This window comes from Diorhabda carinulata, chromosome 11, assembly GCF_026250575.1.
Source record: "Diorhabda carinulata isolate Delta chromosome 11, icDioCari1.1, whole genome shotgun sequence".
Lineage (NCBI taxonomy): Eukaryota > Metazoa > Arthropoda > Insecta > Coleoptera > Chrysomelidae > Diorhabda > Diorhabda carinulata.
In genome coordinates, this window is record NC_079470.1 from 9,128,898 (window position 1) to 9,146,694 (window position 17,797).

The 17,797-nt window shown below is 33.3% G+C and overlaps 1 protein-coding gene across 6 annotated transcripts in view; it reads right to left on the reverse strand.

The window, feature by feature from the left end:
• LOC130899588 (uncharacterized) overlaps positions 1 to 17,797 on the reverse strand; it is a 152,088-nt gene that overhangs the window by 31,510 nt on the left and 102,781 nt on the right. The window contains exon 1 of one of the 6 annotated variants that reach the window (XM_057809639.1): positions 4,345 to 4,371. The exons of the other annotated variants lie outside the window; for them this stretch is intronic. Coding sequence (XP_057665622.1) covers positions 4,345 to 4,346 — 2 coding nt within the window. The 5' untranslated portion in view covers positions 4,347 to 4,371. Of the gene's footprint in view, positions 1 to 4,344; positions 4,372 to 17,797 lie in introns of those variants that run through there. 6 annotated transcript variants of the gene reach the window in all.

Consider the following 17,797-nt stretch of genomic DNA (forward strand, 5'->3'; position numbering starts at 1 on the left):
TGTTAATGTTTATATCACTATTATTCAATATAAGACTTTCGCAAATTAAGACGGTACTACACGATACGTCAAAAATTCGCTTTCTAACGAAAAGCTGAACATTGGAAGGAAGGCTGGATGCAGTGCCGCAACTACACGATGCGTTCAACGTTGCCTAAAGATTGGACGAAGGATGTAACCTCACGTACAGGAATTAAAACGTAGTGAAAAGTTCTGAACAGCAAACAGCAGATATAAATTATTTTAAAATAAACTGGATCAGACTGGCAACTTTGGTTTTTCATACAAAATACGTATCATTCACACGCGAGAGGACAAGAAGTGTGTGTAGTTGTACAAGTGTTGGTTCCAACTTCATTCCATTGTTGGGTAATCCTTTGACGCGCATCAATATACCGACTTTCCATGGCCAACGTTCCAATACCAATGTTGGAAGCAACACTTTTGTTGAATGAATGCGCACTAAGACCACACGATGCGTCTGATCTCACCAGCGTCCATCGTGTGATAGGCACCGGCTTAAGTCAAGACCAAAACACAAAGATTATCCGTACTTAATATACAAGAAAATATCTCATTCTATTATTTGTTTTTTTTTTAATTTGATTCTGTCTTTTTGAATCTACAAATATCAACTATAAATAATGATATTTTAAAGTCGCCCACATCTTAATTTTGATACATTCCCTTATCGTGTTTGGGTAAAAACTATGTTTAGGTCAAAAAAAATTTACAATGTTACGTAAGTTTGCCGTAATCCACATTTTATTAATAGAAATTCGTCAGGCAAATGAAGAAACTTTCGATTGTTTGCGAATATAATGTGACGCTAAAAATATCGATGATAACACGATTTAGTGGTGAAGAAATTTTTAAGCGGTCTTTGCCTTAGTCTTTTAATAATAACACACGAAATGTCGTTGAAACATGACACTCCAGTTGTTGATTATGGATGACAATCGGAAATAAACGTATTTATAAAATAATATTATATTTCTATCAAAATGAATGAATATTAACTGATTTATTGAAATAAATGATAATTAGTTTTATATGACCTCAAAAATCTAAAAAATACTAAAAAAATAAAGGGCATGATAAACTTCTCGACATTATTCACCGACAGAGCCATATAGAAATTCCGCAAATCAATTGTAAACATTCTCTGATGGTTCATCATTCCCAAAACTTGCATGAAGCGATTACATGTACTGTTGTTGAGTAAAGCCTTTTTTAAAATCATAACAAAGCATCCAACGTAAGCATTCTCGAGTAGGTAAATTCCATTTTTGCGAAGATTTGCTTCTTTTGAATGTACACTATCAACAATTTAGTCAATCTTAAAAAAGAGACCGCCGAAGACCAACAATCAGAAAACGGCAACAGAAAAAAGAATAAAATTTGCATGACCATGTAATTTGGCAAATGAAGGAGGCTTTCTTGCGAAATGTCGCGAAACAAGATAGACGAAACAGCTGAGACAGAAGGTATTTCAAAAGATTGCGTAGGTCATATCCTGCATGAACTTTTAGGTATGAGAAAGTTGTCGGTGTTTGCTTATTCCAGGCATAAAGCGTAACCGTGAGATCCCTTAAGAGCAGTGTTTTACGCTATTTAAATGCAATCCTAAGGATTTTCTGCGATGTTTTGTGGCTGTTGATCAATCCTATATCTACTGGTAAACACCACCAGATACCAAGGAATATTCGAAACAGTGGACTTTACCCGGTTTACACGTGATTGAAAGAAATCCGATTGGCTGGGAAGTTGATCACCACCGTTTCCTCGAATTCACAAAGTACGAAGAATCAACAGCAGCCCCATTGGGCACAAAAAACGTATTCCTGGGCTAAGAACTGCTGCCCCATCGACTGTATTCTCCAAATTTGGTTCCGTGCGACTTGTTTTTATTAATTTTCAAGACGGTTTGTAGAAGTTGAAGTTTCGCTGGTTCATAAGTATTGAATTAAAAGGAAACTATATTGAAGAATGTATCGCCACTTTTCCAAAATTTCCATTTTTCTTTTGTAGACGTAAGTTATTATCAGACCACCCTTGTATATATACTGTTGAAGTATTTCTGTACGTACTAATCTTGTTAACAACATAGAACGTTTATTTGTATTTTATTTTTAAAGAACGACTGAATTAATTTGAATTTTTAGTGAATTTTTTTCTGAAGAAAAATTTGTTAATGCAAATATTTTAGTCTTCATGGTTCGCAATAAATCCAACACTATTTTGCGGAAAATTTGTTTAAACTCATTAATTTCCTTTAAAATTCAATTTCTTTATAAATCTAAATAAAAAATACGACCAGTTTGATAAACAATTCATAACATGACTGGCAATATTTTTTATTAAATTCCTTTGCGATTAGAATCGATAGTTACACCTTAATGACTATTATGGAAAATTATTTATGCATAATTCACAATACAGTCAGGGAATATTGATTAATTTCCATGAAATTCATCGAAAAATATACACAACAATTTGATGTTACATCATGGAATATTGATATTCACAATAGGCGCAATGACTGTGATTGAAAAGTTCAAAAACTAAAATATCCCAATGATGTGAAAATAAATAAAATATACGTAACTTTTTATCGATAGCATGTAGGTTTAAAAAGTTATGATTGTAGTAGTTTATGAATCAAGTTCAGATGGAATGCTTCACCGTCACACTTTCTCTCGCCTTCTCATTCACTACCATCTGATACGTTTTCGGTTTCGAATTTTGAGCAGTTACCATATTTCTACAAATAACATTCATAATAGCTTTGTAGATAATTTGAACACACTCCGAATGTATTTTGAATATTTTGCTTTGTTCTGAATATACATTCTTCCACGAACGATTTATGAACATCTAAAATTATAATTTGAATTCAACACTAGCTAGAAGAATATTTATTCTTGTAAGTATAAATCGAATTACCACGTTTTTAAATTGCAAAATAGGATGAATACACATACGCCGGATTGAAAATTGAATTTATCTGCTCACATTTCCTACGATCAACCTCGGAATAGGACTTACAGCAGCACCTATACTCATTCTACGTAAGAGCTAAAGCCTTTAACATGCAAGTATCCACCGCAAAAACCTCTAAGAAGAGGAAATAAATTTTCTATTTATCGAGTAGTCACGAAAGGGGTTGCTATAGATCATTCACAGAACCGAAAAACATGTAAAGAAAAAATGAAATTCGTTGACAAAGCTAGTTTAGAAACATTGGGTCAAGTTCTGTCAGCATGTGGCTTTAAGCACAAAAACTGAATAAATGGATGGCAATGACCGAAGCGTTAAGGACAGTTCTATGGCGACAAGATTATTTTCGTCAGATAAAGGATTACCGAAGTTCTAATAGAGTTCCAAGTAGGACTACAATTAAGTGCATCCGTCTTTTAACGACTACTTTCTCGCATGAGATATACATCTTTTTAAAAGTATTTGTAAAAATAATAAATTTATAAAATAAAATCTACGCCTATGGTAGATCAAAAAAAATTGTCGGCAAGGGTTTTATAATCTGCAATTGATATTGGAAGAACTATAAGAACGACCAGCGCTATGGAGTTTGGGTTGTGGTTATTTGGACCGGTAGCAGGTAGTAAAGGTGTATAAAATAGTACCTAAAAATTATGAAGCCCATTTTTTCTACGAAATATCTCATAACTTTAATAAATTATAATTACATTTTCGTTATAGTATGAAAGCTAAATATAATAAATTCAATTTTCCGCTAATAGTAAGTGCCCCACGTAAAATCATATCAAAAATATTATGTGTTTTAAGCCAGACTGTAGAGTTACGATTCAGGGTAGATTTAGTTCTGATATTAAAAATATATCTTGAATTAGAAAACACACTATAAAGATATTCTGAACAAAGCATGTGCATTTGAAGCGTTCAGAAGATATTCAGAATTTATTTCATAAATAAAACCTTTCACAATTGTATACCAAAACTATTGAGTGAAGAGATAAATCATATAATAAGTGATAAATTGAATGAAATTCTTCGAGTAATGTTCGTTCAATTGAAGCTGGCTATTTTAAAGAAATCATGATATAGGAGCCAAATATATTCATTTCACTAATATAATGAACGAAATACGTGACACGACATCGATGCCAAAATGCTAGCCCCCACTGAAAACACAATCATTAAAAAAAGGTGATCTCATTTTAAAAGTGATATATTTATAAGAGAATCAAAAGGTCACGATCTGGATAATATTCGGCATGTAAACAGTTGATTCGTTGGACAATGTCGTGCAGTACCGGCTTAACTAAAACAATTTAAAGCAAAATATAGTTTTCGCAAACTTACATATATACTTCTGAGCAACAATTCCTCAATCATCTGCAAGAAAAATTGATTATGAAAAGGGACATGCAAGAAAATCGGTTTCCCATTCCATTATTTGATCACCCTACTTATTAGATTCAAAATTGATCAGAATCAAAACAAGAGCAGGTAAATGTACGTGGAATCAACAACATTTTATGTCACAAATTACCATCTCTTTCAACTAAACATAATTCAAACCAGTTATATCTTTTAGCTGTAAATCTACATCAATAATGAATTATTTTGTCGCTCAATTCATCGAGATTTGTAGCCTTTCAAAGAGTTTAAAATGATAAAAATAATTTCGAGAAAAATTTGGTGAACATTATTTATCGATGGATTTATAGAGAATTGTTACTATACTAGTAGAAATGTAAAAATATAAAGTGGGAAAGTGATTGAATACTTTGTATCCCATAAAAGGTAGGGGATGTTTAAAAACGATCTAATGTTTGTCTGATCCAAAATCGTTAAACCGTTTTAACGTGAATCAGTAAAAGACGTCTAAGTAGTAAAATAAGTGGTGACGTCTAATTTCGAGGTTTCTTTTCTTTATTACAATTCTAAGTATGCACTCGTGTGCATCCAAATCTATCTTGATGGTAATTCTAATTTTCAAGCTTGGTTTAGAACTCACCTCTATCATCAAAGAAACTAGTTTGAGGTGAATGAAGAATAAAACTCATTCAACAAGGTAATTAAACGTGAAATATACAAAGTCAAATTAGTTTTACTTTGATTTTGGCCAATAACCTATGAGCTGAATACACCTCTGTGTCATAATAATAATGAGGCTGAGGATAGCTTTCTTTCTTAAATATAGCCATGACATCAAACATCTTTGTATGAGAAATACTATAACCTATAAATAAAAATGAAATTTATTGATATTACAGGTCTGTGAAAACAGATTTTTTTCAGCTGCATGCGATAGTTTTGCTTAATTATATGCTTTAAGGTACGCTGATTATCAAAATAACTTCTTTACCATCCATCACTTTTGCAAAATAAAAACACAATAATGAGAAAAATCAACTATTTATTGCAATAAAAACAAAGCATAACATTAATTAAAAACCATTATTTTTCTTATTTAAATTTATACACAACTTTATGATTACTCTTTTTCCTTGTGAAAATCTTTTCTTTTTCTATTTGATGCTTCTCCGAACTCGATTTTGGTTTCTCGCTTAAGCATCCAACAGTAGTCCGCTAACATACTGACATCCAATCTTCCTTGGCAACATCTCTCGATATCAAGTACCTTCTGGTGAAAATTTTCACCTTGTTCTTCACTGTAGGCGAAGGGGAGTGCACCCTTGGGCTTTATACGTTGTCAGCGCGCTGTACAATAGTTTTATATTCGGGATCCTTGGTATTGCCCAAAACTTCTGTACTAAATTTTTGAAAGAGTCCCATGATTCTTATTCGATTTCTCCCATTGATTCAAGAAAGAAGCGATCAGACAAAAGTTTGGTTATGTCGAGGCCAGTGAAAACTCCTTTTAACTTTGCTCCAGACAATTTCGGGAGCTTGGAACATATAATCTAACACAATTCCCATATTTTTGCAATTTATTCATAAACTACTAATTAGCAACAATTTAATATGAAGAGGTGGCAATAAAATCTCTTCTGGCGTAACTAAAGTGGTATTGATAACGTTTTTCTCGCCAGGAGTTAAACCGTTTCGAGGTGGCAGTTACTTGTTCGGCAGTTACATCGATGTTCTTGATATTTGATTTTCTCAAGTCAATGTAGTTTTCTTCCATATGAACTGAGTGTATGCAAATACATTTTCATTATATAGCAAGACTGCTTTGAGGTTAGTTTTGGATGCATCAATGAATAGGCGCCATTCTGATGTATAGTTTTCTATTTCAAAGCATTTCGTGAGCCCACAAACATCATTACAATAAACCAGATAAAAAAAGGACGTAATTATTTACATCCATTATTTTTTTCTTTATTTCCATATACATATATAACGAATAGCTGATCAGAGAGGGAGTATTGTGAAAAGCAGTTTGTTTCCTTCACATATCCTGCAGCAAAGACGAGAAGTCTTTCTAGATCTTCAAAGCATAGATGTCTTTTCGCAGCGCAAGATTTAAACGGTACACTGAAACCTATACTGACGAATATGAAGATGTAATCACCAACAATCACACTACACCCGATTTTGACAATACTTAACCAAATATAGTAGATAAAGTGTTACTTGAAATGCACAAGGCATTAGCCTGAACGTCGTCCAAAATTACCCAAATTGAGGACCAACAAAAACTCTAATAATATAATTGCAGTAGTCGACTCATTAATAGGAAGCCTCCGTTGTTTTGATTGTTCTTTTTTTTCGGTGGTGAAGTGATGAAATTACGTTTCATCCATGTTTATAAACAGCGTAAAAATTCGGCTTTATTTCTGTGAAATATTACACTCAATGGAAACATCTTTACGATGCTGGTTTTTTCCATTGTGAGCAAACACGGCACCTATCTAGCGCACAGCTTTCTCATTTGAAATGCCTACCGCTTTATGGATGTTCTTCGACATTTCTGAAGTCTTCACCGCATTTGGTCGACCACTACGATGATGGTCTTAGTTTAAAGACCAGTCTCACCCAGAGTACAAAGAGAGAGAGATTAGTTCGAAAATTTTTAGGTAGAATAAGGGAAATTTGGTATAGGAGGAAGGTTTGTTTGAGTTTGCCCTGATATAGGAGTTGTTCCTCTGCAGGACTGGGCCCAGAGTAGAATATAGTTCAGCTTTTATATCGATTGGACTAACGCCTTTCAAATAAAAGTTTTGTATTACATAACGATGACCAATTTTTCCATGTTTATAAATTCACTGAAATGATCAATATTGGTGGCTGCCAAACAAATACTAAACAACGTGGCGTCTTCAATACTGTTTTGTAAAGGCGTACGTGAACTCAGTTCTCTTGTATGAGCAGAAACATGGACATTAAAAGTGGATACCATAAATAGACTCAGGGCTTTTGAAATGTGGATCTTCCTTAGACTACTGAAACTATCATGGACTCAACATACACCTAACGATGAAGTGCTTGGACGTATGAAAAAGGAAAGACATTTACTTACAACAATAAAGAGAAGAAAGGCTGCTTATCTGGGCATATATGCTGTAACAAGTATGATATACTGAAATTAATAATATAGAAGGAAAAATCGAGCAAAACATTGACCTGGCACTGGAGATGAAACCCGAAGAAAAAAAAGAAGAAGAATCCTAGTAATTATTTACGAATATTTTTATTACATTCTTTACTTTATTTCGTTGTTTGTTGTTGTTATTTACAATATTTTTAATTTGAAGTTTGAGGTACTTGAGCACCTCAAATCCTTGATCATTAATTTATATAACGACCAAATGGATATAGAAAAATCTGCTTGTCTATTGCCGGGAAAGAAGTGTGAAGCAACGTAACAATACTTCAAAAAAAAAGTGCCCAAAAAAGACTTCTAATGCAGTTTCATTGTACATTCAGTTTATAATTTAATAAATGAGCAAAAGTAAAAAATTATTGTAGATTAATGAAAATTAATGAACATTTGTGCAATTTTCTAGTCATCAATACATTTTTTAACAATATAAAAGACAAACATAATTTATATAATTGTTATATAGAAATAAAATAATGTTTAATCAATTAATTAATTCTTCTATAGTTTTATTTCAGCATATGTTCATTTCTTGAATGATTTGACAATGTTAATTAAAAAACCACACCTCAAATTTCAGTTTACAATAATTTCGTTACAGACATTCAAGTATTCAAAGCTCGTTAATTGAGATTTATGTTTATTTTTAATGACGCATCTAACTGGAATGAACTTGTACTTCCCTTTAAAATTATTAAGCATAGAGAGTAAATTGATTTACACCTCCATCTATTTCCATTTGCATTATTAGCTTTTTATAGAGGAGTGAACAGGTGATTATACCATGTAATTAGTGAAAAAATTATGATAATAAATAGTTCACAAAAACTTTTAATTATTTTACAAACTTACAAATGAATAATCAAAATGAATAGACGGTAGTTTCATTAGGAATGGAGAAAAAACAAAAAATCAGATCATGCTTCCAAGAAACCAAAAACCGTTTATTTGACCAATAAAGTCAAGGTCACAGTTTTACACAGTAACATTAATTAAATAGAAAAAGAATATAACTAGCCAATATTAATCTGATTGGCTGAAACGTTTTGATGTCAATAAAACCGACCGCATTTATTCAAGAAAATACTTTGGTTCGATCACAACATTTGTCCGTTATTGTTGCAGAAAAATGAGACAAATTGTGTTACCACCACTATTTAAATCTGATCTGAATCCCTTCGATTACTTTCTGTTTCCAAATCTAACAAAATGACTTGACAGTAAGCGATTCCAGACAATAAAGAATAATTAATTAATTAAAGCAATAATTCGCAATTTATCGGTTTGGCGCCGAACCAAATGTCATTTACACTAGCTCTCCTCTCATTCGTCAACTTCACTCTTAATTTGCAGCTCTGATGAAGAAAAATGGGTTAGGATTATGTCATGGTAGCTGCAGGAGCCTTGCATAACGTCAAACCAAGATTGGATCCAGTTGCCTTTAAATTTCTGCAGGTCATCTGAGTATCCCTTTCGCTGCATTTTTTTTACTTCACTACTTCACTTTACTACTAAAAGTCAGTAGTTCATGAGATGCGGAAATTGAAGTATTCAATATTGTCAAGGTGAATAAGTATTTTACGAAGGAAAGAGTTCCTCTTTGGGGCGAAAAAAAGAGTTTCACCGGAACAACAAAAACAGATCAGCATGAGTTACCATCTATCAATACTTTACACTTAGAGGATCAGTTCATCGAATACTCTTTGAAATATCTCATTAGAACAAAGATCGTTTATTATAATTTATCTCAATGGAATGAAAAAAACCCTGTGTTCAAGTAGATGCGATAAAAAAACAATTATTATTTCATTAGTTCATATCAAAAACAATGTTGTCGTTTACATATGTCGTCACAGTCACTTGATTTGTAACAAAATTATTTCGAGATCAGGGGCGGTTAGAGGATGAGAGTTGCAGTGTTCAAGAGCTCTTAAAACTAGAAAAATTATAATCACAAAGTTTAAATAACAAAATCTCCATACTTAGCAGTCGCCTTGTAATATTTATATTAACAACTGTTGGGAAACGAAGTTCGGTTCGAACAGTTGAATAATGTACCTACCGATTCATGCTGTTGCAGTATTATTAATAATCTCGGATATTTGAATCTGCTCCGCGCGCTCTTTTGATGATCTACAATAAACCACGTTATAGTTCCGTCTTGCTTAACTGGAGAAATTTGCTGCATTCATTCTAGCTTAATATATTGAGTAGGTGTGTGAGTAAATAAAAAATTTTCGCGACTTTTTGAACTGTCTAGTTCATTAGTATGTATGATTTTGTGCAAAAAAACTACAAAAGAGAATTTACTCTATATTTATACCAACATTGATTGGATTTTTGGTATAAATTGTTTTCCTTGCTTTTTTGCTGCCGAAATGCTCGCAAGGAAATAGAGCTCAGTGATTTAGAACCCCTAAGATAAAAATACGCGAAAGCTCTAAAAGCAAACTTCAAATTGCTTGATTTTTTCTTAAACGATTAGGCCGTCATGAAAAATAATCGCTGCTAATTGACGATTCGCCAACTTTTTTTCTATCAGAATCAGTTGCAGCAAAAGGCAACTTCTGAAGATGCCAACCGCCTAACAGCCTAAGAAACATTCAAGCAATGGACGACGATCGCGAAAACCTTACACATTTAACATATTTAATAAGTAATCTTTATAATTACATCATTAAAATTGATAATTGTATTGCATTTTGTGATGAATAACGATAATCATGGCATGTTTCTTGGATTCATTTTTAGGCTTAAATAGATGTAACTGTAAGTTAGTTCTGAAGCATACCAAAGTTTAGTGAACTATCTCTCAGCGCAGTTAAATTATTGGATGTGTTAAATCTGTTCAATGTGATTTATATTTTTCTTGTATTGCAACTGTTTAAACAATCCATTTCAGGACAAAAGCCGATAAATTTAATGGAATTTTGACAAAGACAACAAACCTTCTGCAAGAAAAATGTTTTTAGAACCATATAGAACACCTAAAATTTGGTAACACGAGCTGCCACTGTTCAACACGATCCAAGAATCTCTAAATATGTGTTGGTCGATAGATAAAAACATTTATTGCACTATAAACAGTTTTTCAAATGTCATGAGAGGTTAAGAAAACTAATTTAAAATTAATATATCCAATTCCTTCGAGATAAATGGTAAATTATAATTTTTCATTGACTTTTATTGTTTTTCTGACGTTTGATTTTGCAAGAAATAATAATAAATGGATATTTCGCAATAACCAGTACGACAAATAGGTATAAATATTAAGGTTGGATATACAGAGCGCGACTATGTTATGAAACAAATTCAGTATTTTACAAACAATCTACTTAATCCAAAAATCCTAAAATAATTCGACATGTAATTTCTTTTGACTCAATTTAACGTTCTGGTCATTGGCAAAGAAACGAAACTGTTACAAGACATATTGGATTATATTTTTTGATACAGGTTGGTAGCGTTAAGAAGAATATTTCTATGAGGCATGAAGGTTAAAATGCTGATATATGGTAGAGGTATGGTCTGCAATCGATAAGAATGTGCTTGACGTCCACAAAAACGTGACAAATTTAGCAACAGGACGAATCTTTGAAGACATCAAACAAGTTTGGTGTGGTTAATACGGAGTCTTCTTTTGCCACGACTTCTCTCCTTTTCAAAAAATATGAAAGAGGTTGAATATTGTGTATAGCTGTTTAGATCACACTAAGAATCATGGATGAGGTTTTAGAAGTTACTTTTAAGACCATTCTCAAGCTAATGTAGGAATTCTGAAGGATTGTCGAAGACTTCTTTGACGTGGCGATCTGCAGATTCGTTTCTAGTGTGTGATCGATTCCAGAAGAGAGAAACTATTATATTACGACTATTGCGTGGGTGAAAATGGTTTTAATTGACAATATTTACGAAACAGTGCATATGGTGATATGTTATGTGAGAGAGATGTATATTTGGTTAGTGCCGTATAGTTCGCTAGTATAAACACTTCACGTCGAAGGAAAGTGGAAGGAACTGGGATGTTGGTTTTAAGTACTGATTTTTAAATGATACTCGCCGCAAAAAGTGAGAAAAGTACCTAGACAAACCTATCAGCTTGTGAAAAAATTAGAGCAAATGGTCATTGTGGAAAGATTCAGAGCCTAGACGTTCCAAGGTAACAGAAAACATGAAAGTTGATGTTGTGAGTTAATATTTCACCCAAAATTTCGGTGGTTATGGGCATATATCAACGATCGGTATAAAGTATACTGAAATATCAATCGTATTAAATTTATTTACATGAAAAACTTAACGATGATGATTCAGATCGCCGTATGCAGGGAGTAATTAATGACACAATTATTGGTCGTTATTTTTTCGAGAAAACTTTATAGGGGAAATGTTATCTACAATTATTGCCACAGAACCTCCAACATCTCCAGATTTCACACGTTTAAATTTGTTTTCTATCGAATTACATATTTAAAATCAGATGCAGATAAACTATTAAATCAATAGCGGTTGCAAGACGAAGTTAAAGACGAAGTTAAAAGATTAATTCGGAAGTGATTCGTATTGGGCAAGAAGAATGTGTATTCGCTTATTATCGAGAGACAGATGTACGGAATTTTGAACATTTAATTTTATTATTAAACACAAACTACATTAGAAAATTAAAAATCGACCTACTTCTGGGTTTTTGTAAATTAATTTGTTCCATAATTTAGCCGCGCCCTGTATATTCAAATACTCTAATGTCTTCTTTTATGTCACGTATTGAATTTTCTCGACAATTAACCTACCAATTAAGTATTGCAAAGGTATGAGAATAAATTAATGAAGTTGTTTGACTTGGGTTGAAACATCGCGTATTGCTACCCACGGATATAATAATTGCGAATTTCACCTGAGCATGATGATGTCATTTCTATAAGAGATAAACCAGAACTTATTTGGACTCGATCGACACGAACAGACAGGGTGATTGCTTCAAATCTAGATTTGGTTCAGTGAGAATTGAAATAACACTGTTTTGTAGTAACTTCATCAAATCGACCATAAACCTCTACAATATTTATTTGGGATGCCAAGTCCAAAGAGCAGTTAGCTTTAGGTTAGCACTGGAGTATTATTCAATGTCGCTTGAAAGGATACAATACAACGTGCAATACAATGCAAGACGCAATATTTCTTGATCAAAAGAATGCGCACTTACAACATTATCGATGCGGTGCCACTTTTATTGCGTGCAAGTTGCAATTCTTGGGAGAAGTCTAATTACTTTTCGCGTAACAACCAACCTGTTCATAAGGCTCAAAAAGCGAGGCAGCAGTAGATATAATTAAAGACAATCTTAGCTTTATCAATTTCATTTTTAAACCGGTCCCAAAATATTCAATAAAATTTGATGTTAGGAGTTTGTTTAATTTTCTTTTTGTTACTGGCAGCCATAATAAAATGGCAAGAGGTTTGCATAATATCAAGCGAAGTGCAAAATTAATCTACGAAATAATTTTGATTATGAAGAAAATTGCATACAATTTGTCTTGCACCATATCAAGCTGCCTTTAGGCTTACTTGTGTTATTGGATTTATCTACAAAACTATTGTAATTGAAAGGTTATTCACACTTATGAACTATATAAAGTTGTACTTTATTCACTAGTGAAATACTTATTTATAAGCCGTAACTATGATAAATCCTCAATTTGTATTGGTTAATTCTATGATGAATCTTATATAATATCACCAGAGCCTCGAAAATCATCGATTACTTTACAAGTAATGAGACGTACTTTTTTAAATATTGTTATCTGTCGATGAGCTCGAGTTAGACTTGCGTTATATTCGGCATAACGATTTTTTTCTCATTTTTTCAATGATGTTAAGATGATACTCATTGCTTAGCTTTGGGTATGGCTTGAATCATTTGAAGAAGTTGAATAACTTCTAATAAGTCGGCTACAGATTTTTTCAAATTGCTTACTATAATTTACTATTACAGCAGAAATTGGTACGTTTTTATCTGATTGAAAAATTCAAGTTCAGTGGATCAATCGTTGATTCATAGATCAGAAATTGTAATGTCAATATCTAACAAGCTTCGTACAGCTTCAGTCTTATAACCAAGCTCAGTCGTTTGTAGTATAACATTACTCAATAAGTCGTGTGACTGCAATTGTCAAATCCATATGACGTTTATGTCAGTACCAACCAAAATTATGTGTAAAATTTCATGATATTTTGATTGGTAAGAGAAAAGTGAATGATGGTGAACGTTCTGGTTGTCCAATTAAGGTAGGCAGTAGACAGAAGGCAGTGTGTTTACAATTATACATGAACATTTGACCATGAGAAAGCTTTTTTCAAAGTGGGTGCCGCGTTTACTTACAGTCCACCAAAAACAAAAACATATTGATGAATCAGAGAAGTGTTTGGAAATGTTTACACACAGTAAATCAGATTTTTTGCATCGATATGTGACAATAGATGAGACAAGGATCCATCACTTCACTCCGGAACCAAAACGTTTATCATCTGAATGGACTGCAGCCGGTGAACTACGTCCGAAGCGTCCAAAGGCACAACAGTCAGCTGGGAAAGTAATGGTTTCAATATTTTAGGAGGCAATCAATAGCGAATACTGCACAGAGTTGTTTGATCGTTTGAATGTAAAAATCAAGGAAAAACGGCCTCATATGTCCAAGAAAAAACCATTGTTTCACCAAGACAATGCACCGATTCACAAGGCGGCGGTGGTTGAATTGAAGGAATTACACTTCACATTCATCGTATAGTTCAGATGTGGCCCCTAGTGATTACTGGCTATTCGTTGATCTCAAAAAATGCTCGCCGGTAAGAAATTCAGATTAAATGAAGAAGCAATTATTGAAATTGAAGCCTATTTTGAGACAAAAGACAAATCCTTTACAAGCACGGAATCGAGAAATTGGAGAAGCGTTGCAATGATTGTATTGTGCTCTTGAAGGAGATTACATTGATGCATTAAATCGAATATTAACAAATATGTTGAAAAATTTCCGTTTAGAATGTATAAATGAGGATTGAAGGTGACATTCTTTGGAATTTAAACGTCTGTGAGAAAATTAGTATTATATTTCTAAGAATATAATTGAAGACGCAACGTTGATATTGTAGGAAAGTATAATTTTCAATGTGAAATTCGACTAGAAACGGATACCAGTGGAGGCGGGCGATAAGTCGTGAGAAAACACCCTGTATCCGGTATACATATTTGCGATATCGTTTTCTGCTGTGACCACATATTGTTTATTATCAAGAAATATTCATAAAAATAAAACGATACTTTGTACTTGTAAAACAATTTTCTTTCAAGACGAATGAACACATAAATGTTCAAATTAACATTAAAAAGTAAAAAATGATACTATTTTCCTGGTTAGGCTGGTATAATGGCAAGATAAATTGTTGGAAACACTAGTAGGTCTTCAGTTACTTTTGGAAACATTGAGACAGCGAGACGTATGACCAAGATGCCACTATCAACCCATTGAGGCGACACTTGGTGATAGATCCGCAGCAGTAAAGTCAATTTACGTGGTTGACGTTACATGACATTAGGATTAGATACAGGAAGCGGTTTATTAATGGTTTGAAAGCATTCTACAAGATCACTGATTTCAAGGCTTTAAGTTGTGGAAACTTCGGTTACAAAAATACATATATGCAGTTGGTGATTACTTTGAATATAAATAGAGTCTTATTAGTAGTTTTCTTGTATCTCAAAATATAAAGCGGCACCTATGCAATGTTCTATTTCTACTAGCTAATAATTAGTTAGTTGATATCTACATTTCGGTTTATTGTGATATTCGTTATACAAATGTTCTTTAATGATACATGTTCTTGGTTATCAAATCAATTATTTTTCACATAAACGAGTTAGGTGCAACGTTGTCGTTGCTTCTGAACAAAACCAAAAACGGTCCACAACATTCAAAGATCTTGGTGTTACATTCAATAGTGAATTTAACTTTATTGGGCATTTTTAATATGATCCTTACTGGAGGAGCCTTTAGAAACCTTGGTTTCGAGCCGATGAACTCTAAACAGTATACCGAAGTTAAAACCGTATCTTTATTTCATAATGCATTCGTTCTTCTATTCTAAAACTTGAATATGCCTTCTTTATGTGGGACTCAAGCTACCAAACCCACACCAGCAAAATACTATTCACTGTTACATGAATGAGGTTCGATATTTATCCACTTCAAGGGATACCTCGAACCAAACTATTACAACGCTTTAACCTAAACGATCTGACTTACGAAGATTGAACCAATATCAATATTATATGCAGAAGTCTTTGGATGATTTATGCAGCACTATCTCTAAAATAAAAAAATTTCTACCGTTTTGTAATTTTCATGGAATTATCTACAACTATGCTTACTTGTTTTGTATTTTTCTTTGTACTTTATTATTAACATTTCGTCTAAATGTACTACTGTTCAATTGTACTATTCAATTGTACTATTCATGCCAATACGTTAAACGAATTGGAACTACTTGGAACTATTTCTATACTGAAACATAATTTTAGTAATTCACTTGAACGAAAAACAAATGTTACTGTTATGTTCTAATCGTTTCTAGTTGCTTAGGTAGACTCTATGCATTCCTCTTGGTCTTTCTCGTCCATAGAGGCTCTGCAGAATTTAATAATTCTACAGGCGTTGCTGGCTTTATATTAAGATTCTTCTATTGAACCAGAAGCCGCATTGGCAACTCTTTCGGTGTGGTTCTGCCTTAACTGGCTTCCATGTGCCCTATGATTTGTCTTATCAGTATATTTGCCTCACCTCTACTTACCTGCAGTATTCTAGTTGCCCAATCTAAAGGGTAGAAAGATATATTGTTCCCAACAATTCATGAATGGGAAAGATACTATGAAGTAGAAGAAAACTCTAAAGCAGATAGGTTTGCACAAAGTGGGATAAGGGGAGAGGATGCCGAAGAGACAGTGCTACTACTGATGTAATTGTTAAACTATGCTATTGACTTAAGAATCAGAGCCAAATATCAGGTTTTATGGTCAAATAAAAGTGATTGGAAGATCTCCAGAGCGATTTGAGTAACGATCGATATAAAAAGCAAAAAAGGTCATAAGATTCACAAAATATACAACTCAAAAGACCATTGTAGTGATCACTGGAGTGTTGGCATGAGATTCCAGGAATGGGAAGTAACTAGGAACAACGATCAAAGTAGTTAACAGAGAAAAATTTATGATCAAGCGTCTTTGCTGCATAAACGACACCAAATGCTAGGAGATGATATAATTGTTTCGAAGAAATAGTAAAATTAGACATACCAAGAGTAAAAAAATAATTCTGGGCGAGAAATCTCAAAAAATATAAAATAATCAAATCTGTAACTATACCCAACGGAAAGGAACCTGTCCAACTGTAATATTAAACGATCATTTTCTGCAACAAACTAAAACCCATCGGGAGTTATGCTATTGAACTATGGAGCACTGTATCCAACTCAAGTATAGTAATTCTAGAAAAATTTCAATCGAAAGTACTCAGAATTATTGTAAATGCTTCTGGGTATGTACCCAACAGTTTTATCACTTGTTACCTTAAGTCAGTTAAATAAGAAATATCTCACTTCTCCCAAATATAATCTTCTTCTACTACTTCTTCTTCTTCTAACGAATGTTGGCGATAACCCCGGCAAAGTCATTTCTGTCTCTGGCCCTTCTTATCAGCCACTGTATTTGTCATTTCTATATATGTGTCCCAGATACGAGGTTTTTCGAGTTTTTATTAATTCTGTAAGTTCCCTGTCGGTGCCTATTCTTTGCATCACTTCTTCGTTACTGATATGAGCGATCTAGGGAATTTTCAGCATCCTCCGAAAGATCCGAAACTCTCTAAGCGCCTTTGTGACTTCACCTTAAAGGTCGAAGCCTCCGTTCCGTATAATAAGGTGCTATATATATAGCATTTCACCGTCCAGTACCAGATTTTAAGGTTGGGTGCTCGGCATGTAAACAATTGTCTCATTTTTAGAGAGACGTTTTCGGCTTGCTCGATGCGTGATCTTATTTCTATACCTGGGTCTATATCTTTTCGATGATGCCACCATTTACGTTGATAGACATGGAAAATGGTTAGAATATATTCTTACCACATGGAAACCCATCTCCACACATTGGCTCAAGGTCTAATGAGACCTCCCACCCAGTGAAGGTTTAGAAAGCATGTGATC